General features: G+C 51.3%; 1 protein-coding gene across 1 annotated transcript in view; it reads right to left on the bottom strand.

The window, feature by feature from the left end:
• Positions 1-2,439: 2,439 nt before the first annotated feature.
• The window catches only part of P2rx3 (purinergic receptor P2X 3), a 30,929-nt gene continuing 23,705 nt past the window's right edge, over positions 2,440-9,663 (bottom strand). The window contains exons 9-12 of the mRNA XM_015477257.2: positions 6,647-6,740; positions 6,346-6,411; positions 5,755-5,832; positions 2,440-4,817 (exon numbers count right to left, since the gene is read on the bottom strand). Of these exons, the coding sequence (XP_015332743.1) occupies positions 4,713-4,817; positions 5,755-5,832; positions 6,346-6,411; positions 6,647-6,740 (343 nt within the window). The 3' untranslated portion in view covers positions 2,440-4,712. The remainder of the gene's footprint in view (positions 4,818-5,754; positions 5,833-6,345; positions 6,412-6,646; positions 6,741-9,663) is intronic.

Below are 9,663 nucleotides of genomic sequence, written 5' to 3'. Positions count from 1 at the left end.
CAGGCGCGCCCTCGGCCGGCTTTGCCTCTCCGCACCCGCTCACCGCGGCGGGCAGGTCGCCTTCGGTGCCGGGTGGGGAGCCCGCCTTGCACGGATTCAGTGTGAGCTGCGGGGCGGGGCGGCTTTCCAAAATGCAGGCGAAGATCCCACTTGGGGGACGCCACTTGGGAGAAAGTACCTTGTCTTGGGGCAACCCGCTTCTGGTCCAGCCCTGTGCTCTTTGGCCTCTGAGAATGACTCCCATTTCCGGTTCTTGCAGCCATCTCTGTTCATAAGCCAGCAGAGAGAAAGTCTACCTCCTCCATCGCCGCCTACCTCTGCAGAGGGGCCAGTCTTAGGAAGAAGCTGCCTCCCGCCGGCCTGGGCCTTGCAGCCCGAGGCAAGATGTCTGCTGGCTGCACGGTTCCCATTCCCCGTTCTATACAACCTCGGGCCTCTCTCCTTCACCCACTTTCTCAGAAAAAAAGACCCTGGGGACTTGGCGAGAGAACACTGTCCTTGGCCTTAACTTTGTGCCAGCTGGGGCATTGGGCTCCAAGAGGGATTTAGAGTTCACGAAGCAGGAAGTTTAGAGCTGAGACTGGGTATTAAGAGGGTAGAGTTGTGTGTGAGTGAGAGAGGGAGGGAGAGAGAAAAGGTGTTGGGGGGGGCATGTAGGAGTATTTCTGTGTGCACCCATGTACATGTGTATGTATCTATTTTGGTATATATTTGAGGTATTCTTTATATATGTGAGTATCTGCATATAAAAACCTACACATGTGAATGTGCATAAATGTGCATGTATTTGTGTGTTGAGTGCACATACATTTTATATCTCTATGTATTTATGAGTGTATCTGTACGTATGTGCCTATGAATGTTTATGTCTGTGTAACTTTGTGTCCTTACATGCTTGAATCTCTATGTGTATTATATATGTGTATGCATATCTGTGTGTTTGATTAGTGAGTGTGCGTGTGTTCATGTGTCAGTGTGTACCTGACACAGATAGCCATTGTGTACACAGAGATCTGTATTTGCATCTTGATGGAATGTGGCTTTAGGGTTCATTTTTTCTAAATGTACTGTTTCCCAGAGTGCTGGGGTTGAGAGAAGAGGACAGGGGTCAGCCCTGGGGTATGGGTGGTGGAGAAACAACAGGGATGAGTTCTTTGAACATGGGCAGGTCTCTGGATGCAGGTGAATGGGCCTTCGTATGCCCATGAACCTCACTGATCCTGGCCTTCAAGAACTTGAGGTGAAAAGACCTGTCCTCAGTAGAAGTGTTCATCCCTCCACCTTGGATGGAGATCGGGTCAGCCAGCTTCTAATCCCAGCATGTCAGGTAATCATTCTCCTCAAAGTATGGAAAGGGAGCTGTCTGGGGGGGTAGGGCCTCATGCAGGTCTCTGTGTTGAACACTGCAATAAGCCAATGCTTGATGCTGTGCTTCTAAAAGGAATAGTGGAATCCAACTCCAGGGAGAGGGAAGGGGAGCTCTACCTAGGTAGTTATGGGAATGGTATTTCAGTTGAATGCCAAGTCCCCTTTCATCAACCTCTACATCCCTCCCTCGTGACAAATGGCCTCTAGCCAAAGCCAGTAGCCCAATATCTTGACCAGAGATAGAGGCAGGGAGGAGAAAGAAAGAGGGAGGCCAGAATCCTCTCAGGCTGAATCTTCCTTGGGGCAGGCCAGAGTAGGTTCCTCAAATCTGATGCTGTGTATTATCTACTTCAACTTTTATATATTGGTTCATTTGGCTGTTTAAGACCTTCTGGTTTTGAATAGCTCTTGATTAAAAAGCAAATGCTCTTGAGAGAAGAAATTCCCTAGAAAGTTAACTACTAATTCCTCTGGGAGACTAATTGACAAATTGCTGAGAACAAAGCTTTTTTTAGGAAAAAACACACAAGGGAAGGATGTGTGGAATTGTTAGTGGGTATGGTGGGCATGGTGGGTGGGGAGGGAAATATTACAAAAGAGAAGACAGTGCTGTGGTCACAGTTTTCTCTTCCTGGAGACCCAAGAAGACTGTATTTCCTAGTATTCCTTGCACTAAAATTGGGTCTGCAGACTGCTACTGAATCTAGCTATTGGATATGGTGAGAAGTAGGCCACTTTCAGGCCTGGTATCTAAATGGTTCCCATGATCCTCCAGCTCCCACTCTTCCTGTCGCAGTGACCTGGGAGCCCATGTGTCTCTGATGGCATAGCTACCAGATGGAAGGGGTTGTCTGACCTACTTTGTTTGATTAAACCTTGAGCTTTTGCTAGTGACCGAAGCAAAATCTATTTAAGCCCAAGACATATAGAAAAGAAGGTGTCAACAAATTTCTTGATTTTTTTCCCAGATAGACCACAGGAGTCAAGATCCCAGGCTCCAGAATCACAAATTGCTGGGGTTCAAGTACCAGTTTTCTCATTTCCACCTCTCCATTTTAGTAAGCCTCAATTTCTTCTTCTGTAAAACGAGGGTTGAATTAGGCATTGCCTGTCACACATTTAGCCCTTGCTTGCCAATGGGTGAGCATCAAAAAATGCTAGTTTTCATGCTGAGTAATTAAAGCAGCAATGTAGTGTTAGGCGTGAGCATGGTTTTCCAGCTCGAATTTCCACCTACTGTCAATTTGTTTTTCTATCAAACAGGATTAATAACAAACCATAGCAACCTCACCAGGGTTGGCATGAAGGTCCATGTGATTGTGTTGGTGATTGTGCTGAGCAAACCACGACGTGACAGAGACAAGTTAGCTGTTGTCATTAGTACTGATATTAGCCCTACGTCTAGCACATAGAAGTGGTACTGGGTTCAGATATGGGGAGGACAGCACCAGGCTCACATACACTTACTGGCAAGCTCAGGAGGGGCTGAGGCACCTGTAGGAGGATCACCCCAGTCTGGGGGAAAGGGAGGAGCTGGGGGAAAGGGTCCCTCTGCAGGACACAGCTGCCTCCATCTCCTTCTTAGCATCCCTGTGAGTCCAGCCTCAGACTCAGTCTCTCTGAGTCTCAGTTTGTCTTCCTGAGAGCTGGATTCACCAGGGCTGCCTGTGGGACTCCTGGCTGGAGGGCGTGCCATGGCCTTCTCTGATGTCTCTGCTGGAGAAATGAAGTTTGGTCAGGTCTCCCAACACTGCCCAGTTCCTGAGGCTGGCCCTGGGGTGATGTCACCCACCACCCTGAGGAGGGGACTGTGAGTGAGGGCAGAGCTATGGGCCTCATGTGAGGGAGTATTGCCCCTTCTCCCCCTGAGATGGGAGATCACTGGGGTTGGGCTTTTGCAAATGCACCCAGTGTGAACCTCCCAAACTGCTCACAGACCTGCCCCCGCCTCATTTCCCTGCACCTTCTAGTGAGGGGCCAGCCCTCTATCTATCATTCAGCTCATTTTTGCTGAGACCTTATGATCATGTCCACACTCCAGCTTTTCCAGATGCAGATTCACCAGGAATCCCAGGAAACTCACACCCCAGGGTTCTTGCTTGCATGAGCCTTTTCTAATTCCTAATTTTATATTAGTTTTAAGGAGATGCTTCTAAATTGTGTATGGTGTGGGATTCCTAATGGCTGGGTCTCCCCTGAACTCTGTCCTGGTGTGTTTGGGGGCCTCTCAGTGTATGAAAGCCCAGAAGGGAGACAGTGGGACATCTGGGCCAATGGAGCCAGGGTGACGCTCTTTCCAGCTTCCTCCTCCTCGGAGCAGCAGGACACCTGGGTTCTCTCTTGGCCACTAACTCTGTGGAACTGGACCAGTTTTTTTCCCTGTCTGGACTTAGTTTGCTCATCTGTAAGGAACAAATTGGGACAAGATGGTTTCTGAGGCCCCTCTAGGTTCTACCTTAGAAGACCACCATCTATAAGGACAGGCTGGCTACCTGGCTGAGCAGCTCACAGCACATTGGGTCTCACTGCAGCTTTGTCGTTGACATTTTAAATAAAGATTGCTGAGCTGCTGGGACAGGGCCCACCTACAAACACAGAATCACCTCCCCCCATGGCGTGGCCTGATCTGGCTCCCGGAGTGGTTTGGGGACTGAGCTGTGGGACAGTCATGCCTCCTATTTCCTTCTGAACTAGGAACCCACCCAAGTGAGAGATGAGACCCATTGTCTCAACAGGCTCCCCTACAGTGGGGCCTGAGTTCCTGGGAAAGCTTGGGGTTACTCTTTATTAACCTAATCAGGGTCAGGGATGGGCAGCTGTTGTAGTAAGGGACTTCCTTCTTCTCTTTTGGGTATGGGCAAAGGAGTTGGTCAGACCTGGGTTCAAATCCCAGTTCTCTCACTTCCTGGCTGTGTGGCCTGGTACCATTGACTCAGTCTCTCTGAGTCTCAGTTTGTCTTCAAAACAGGGAAATGAGTATTTGCCTTAGAGGATTGTCTGAGGATTAAATGAGACAGTGCGTGTGGAAGTGCCTGGCACTTGGTAAGTCCTTGTGGGCACCCGTCATTACTATTAGTATCTCTACTCTTTGGAAGGGGGCAGCTTAGGTGTTGCAGTCCCGGAGTCCCAGGAAGCAGATGGGGGCATGCAAAGGGTGAAGGTGAACTGAGGTTGTAGGGAGAGCACTACCAGTCTGCAGGAGCACGAGAGGCCCAGTCCCCTGGCTCCCAGCCGTGGCCCCATGGGGTGGGCCACAGAAGTTAGAGCCCTTATTTTTCCCCACCCCCCTTGCCAGTGGGGCTCCCTGTTGGGGAGGCCTGGAGCCCAAGGGTGAGTGTGGGGCATCAATGGCCAATGGAGTAAGCCCCTGAGTCCGTGGACTGCTTCTCCTCTGTGGCCTGGTCCCTGGAGAACTCTGGGTTGGCGATCTTCAGTGTTGCCTCGTTCACCTGCAGGCAGAAGGACTGACATTATTTTGCTGTGACAGGGCAAGGTCCCGTTGAAGCCAGATTTAAAGATAGGTAGTTAGTGTAGTTCAGTAAATCAGGTCTAATATCGAGTAAAATCGAAAATGAAGGCTGTGTTGAGAATGGAGTCCAGGAAAAGTAGAACAACTCTTGGAATGTTAATGTCCCCAAGGCCCAGAGCCCATCCCAAAGAAAAGTTAATGAAACAGCTCCCAGCAAAGATGGAGATGCTAATCCAAAAGTCCTTCCGGCCCAGATTACTCCTTTGGCCCACCTGTGCCCCACCCTTTGGGCCTTTCCACCTACATTCCATCACTGAAAGTTAACAGAACAAAGGACAGGAATGCCACAGGAATACGGGAAAGCTGAAGAAGACCTTAGCTATAAAAAGGGGAAGACATCGCCCTTCCATGGATTCCACCTCTTGGGTCCTCTTCTTCCTCTGGGGAGAAGTCTTTTCTGCTGTCCTTTAATAAAGCTTCTACTTTCCACTCTAAACTTGCCTCGCCGTGCTTCTCTGGTGTTATACTTTAACATTGGGGAAGCAAGGACTCGTCACCGGTCATCAACGGTAACACCGTCAGACAGAACGGGTGGTTCGGGGCCATGACCTGGTCATTAGGGGAGCTAGACAAGCCTGTGTGATCCCTAGACTCTTCCCATGTACTCCAGGGACAAAGAAGAACCTGAGCCATCCCAAGGCAGGATGTGTCCCCCTGCAGAAATGGGACAATGAGTGGGTGGGGACTTGTTGACAGCGATGACTCACAGAACTCCAAAGCTCTTTGAAGAGTCCTCTCACCCAAATGTTCTCTTGTCTGGACGTCCAATATTTATTGAGGCCCATTGAACTTCTCTCCAGGGAACCCCGAGAGGTGAGTCACCAGGGCCCTCCACGTGTCACCCCCACCCCACTCACCTCTTCAAACTTCTTGGCTTTGTATTGGTCGGCCCCCTTGAGGAAATTGAGCAGGATGATGTCACAGAGGACTGTCCCCTGGAGGAGGAGAGGCAGGGCAGGCTCAGAGAGGTGGCCCTGGGAGGGGTGGGATCAGGGAGGCTGGAAGCCATGGGTTCAAGTGGCTACTGAGCTGCCCCCAGACAGACAGTGGGTCAGGCGTGGGGCGATTCCTCCAGAGAGGCCGGACTGATGACTCCCCTTAGCAAATGCCCAGGGGCTTTGCAGGTGTTGTCATGGCCACCTTCCTGGCCCCTTACCACCCTCAGAGCTTGGAGAGAGGAATGAAGGATCTAGAGGGAGGAGTCTGTGGGAGCAGGGCTCTGACGCCACCTTGCTCTGGAGTCTCCTCCCCACCTTCACGGTGAGAACCAGAAACTGTAAGATGTAGAACTTGCTGGAAGGCAACTCCGGGATAAGGAGCTCTGTGGGAATGCTGGGGGCGGTCAACCCAGGGCCTTACCTTCCAGCCCAGGTAGGGCTCGCCTTGGCCACGCCCTCTCCCCTGGCTCCACCCCTTCCTGGGCCCCACCCCCCAGAGGCTGAACTCACCACTCCCACTGAAGTGAAGGCCGCCACGGAGCTGATGATGGTGGGGATGATGTTGAACTTGCCGGCCTGTGTGCGCAAAGATGGGGGAGTAGGCGGAGGGCCGGAACACGGCTGGAAACTGAGGCTGAACGCGGTCTCCCAGCCAGAGACTCTCACAGGGCCATAGAGCAACGGCAGGGCCCACCCCTTCATGGTACAGGTGAGGGGACGGGAGATGTGGCCTCTGGTCATCCCCTGCAGGGCCCAGCAGCTGGCCTGGGATGCCCCTCCTGCTGTCCACACGCCGGGCCCCAGGACTCACGTTCCCATACACCAGCACGTCGAAGCGGATGCCGAAAGCCTTCAGGAGCGTGCGGTACTCGCTGCCATTCTCCATCTTGTAGTACTTGGCAAACCTGGAGGCCAGGGGCAAAAATGGGTCCCACTGCGGGCTCCTTTCTCTCCTGTCCGAGCCCGCAGGGTCCTTAGAGGACCCATGACCCTCAACAAAGTAGCCCTTACTGATGGTTTGGTAAGACACTTGCCACCGTCCTTCCTGGCTGGTTACCTGACCACTTACACAGGCTTCATCATGGGAATTTAAGAGCAGCTTCTTGGGCCACACCATGAACCCACAGAGTTAGCATCTCTGTTGGTCTGATGTCCTATGTGTACAAAAGCTTGAGACCCTGCTGGACTCTGGGCTTCTTCAATGCTACTCATTTGGGATCCAGGGTCCAGCTCACTGCAGGTGCTCCTGCCTCTGCTGCCTTCTCAACCTGGCTCTCTCACCTACGAGCTGTGCAATCTTGGGCCAATTATTTAACCTCTCTGAAACTCAGTTTCCTCATTGGCCTGTGGGGACAATACAAAAATCCTGCTTCACAGGGTTCCTTTGTGAATTGAATGAAACCACATGTTAGGGGTTTAGAACAGTCCTGGGACAAAATAAGAACTCAGCAAATATTTGCTGATGTTGACTGTTGTTATTTGCTCAAGAAATATGTTTACATTTATAGAGTGGTGGGAAAAAAGTGCTTCCAGCCACTTCATCTCCTCTCATCCCTGCCCGGGTCCTATGCAACAGGGAAGCGAATGTTCTTTCGCAAAGAAGACTCTGAGAGGTGAAGTCACTTGTTCAGGGTCACCCAACTGGTGAGAATCAATGCTGTCTTTGTCCAAGTCCGAGACTGTCTGGTACCTTGGCCAAGACTATTCTCTACCTTGGGTGCTGGGTGCCATGAACTGTGCTGAGGACTTGAGAATGACCACATTTAATTCTCTCCACAGACAGCATGGGCACTCCACACAGAAGGGACAGTCCATATCCCCATCTGCAGAAGGCTGTGGTGAGGAGGGGCCTTGCCTGTAGTTTCAATTAGTAAGCACCGGATTTGGGATTTTATGGCATTAGTCATTTGGCTTTGAAATCTAGAGCACGTGACCCTGCATGACTGCCCAGCATAGCCCAAATGCTAACATTAGTGCAGTCTAATCTCTTTGGGTTTCTGTCCCACAGCTGAACAATGGGTTCCTGATGTCAGTCTCCTTGAAAGTGTCGAGGATTAAGTGAGATGACCGGAATGAAAAAGCCCAGAAAGTGGGCTGGGGATGTGGCTCAAGCGGTAGTGCGCTCGCCTGGCATGCGTGCGGCCCGGGTTCGATCCTCAGCACCACATACAAACAAAGATGTTGTGTCCGCCGATAACTAAAAATAAATAAATAAATATTAAAATTCTCAAAAAAAAAAAAAAAAAAAAAGCCCAGAAAGTTCTGCAAGTCTTGGGGTCAACACAGCTCTTATTTAGTGCTGGCTGCCTCCAGAGACTCACAGGCCTCTCCCAGCAGAAAGGAGGTGAGAACTCATTCCCTGGAAGTTTTCAATGAATGACCATACACAGTGGTGCATGCCTGTTATCCTGGCTACTCAGGAGGCTGAGGCAGGAGGATTCCAAGTTGGAGGCCAGCCTCAGTTACTTAGACCCTGTCTCAGAATAAAATATAAATGGCTGGGGATGTAGCCAGTGGTAGAGTGCACCTGGATTAGAAAGAAAGAAAGAAAGAAAGAAATTTTTTTCGAATGACGGAAGTAGTATCTCTTCCATAGATATTTGCATTTGAAATTGTACAGCAGGGAGAAGGAAAAGCTCAGCCCAAGCAAATCAATAATGGAGGGATTATAGAAACCGGAGGAAGATAATTGTGATGGGGAAGGGTCACCTTCAATCATAAAACACTGGCTATGCTCTGGCTGTAGCCAACTCCTCGGGCAGTGGGGAAATCTGGAGAGAGGCAGAGATGTCTAAACCCTGGCTTCATTACTTGCTAGCAGTGATGTTACTTAGTCTTTAGGGTGTCAGTTTCCATGACTAAAAAATAGCGGTGGTCATAACCCCCCCCCCCATTGCTAGTGGTGGTAGGTAAACACTTCATGGGACTGAACCCTGGAGGCAGACACCACAGAAATCCCTGTCATGATTTTGTCCACCTGCCCCTCCGTGCTCAGTCTCTGCCGGTCTTTGTCCAGCTCTGGGCCCCAGGAGCCTCATCTAAGAGACAGCTTCCACCAGTTGCCCTGTTCAGTTTGCAGGCGGGTTCTGTAGATAGACCCACAAAAATTTCAGGGGGTGGGAGAACAGGAGGGTCAGGGTGTTTAGTCTGCTGAGGCTCAAGCAATGGCTCAGTTCCCCCTCAAAGGCCAAGAACCTGAAGGACAGCCCTGTCCTGCAGCTGTGGATTTCTCCAGGTTCTGGAAATTTCCCCTCTTTGCCCATGCCAGCCTTCTTGGCAGCTAGCCTTGAGGTCTTCCACCAGCCTCCTTGGTTCCTTGACCCCAGTGCATCTTTGTGAATAGCACCTTCACCTAATCACCTCTTTGGAGACCACCCACTGTTTCCCACCGCCAGGACACTTACCCTAGTCACCCCCAGGAGGCAGAGGAGGAAGCTCAGGCCTAGGGAGCTCTGTCGGGTGGGGAAGGGGTGCGGGAGCACAGGCCAGCACATTTTTTCTACGGTGCCTGGGCAAGGCCAGGACCTGTGTGCCCAGCAAAGGTGGAAGACGGGTGAGAAAAAGGCCCCTGGGGGAGCTCGACCCAGGAAGTTATTTCCTGTGAGCTCTGCAGCCTGGAGGGAGAGGCAGGGGAGGCAAGAGGGTCTTCTCAAGTCCATGAGGCCCAGGGTGAAATGAGAGTGGGCCCAGGGAGGAGGCTGAAGGCATTGCCACCACTCGGCCTGAGAAGGAAAGGCTTGGAGGCCGGGGACAGGTGGGACAGGTGACCCATCTCTAACTCTAGTAACTTCTGTCTGGGTGGTGGGTGGGAGGGAGCTTCACAGACCA

This window comes from Marmota marmota, unplaced genomic scaffold (assembly GCF_001458135.2).
Source record: "Marmota marmota marmota unplaced genomic scaffold, marMar, whole genome shotgun sequence".
In the NCBI taxonomy this organism is placed as follows: domain Eukaryota; kingdom Metazoa; phylum Chordata; class Mammalia; order Rodentia; family Sciuridae; genus Marmota; species Marmota marmota.
Note: the sequence above shows the minus strand (reverse complement) of the source record. Positions and strands in the feature narration are given on the sequence as shown.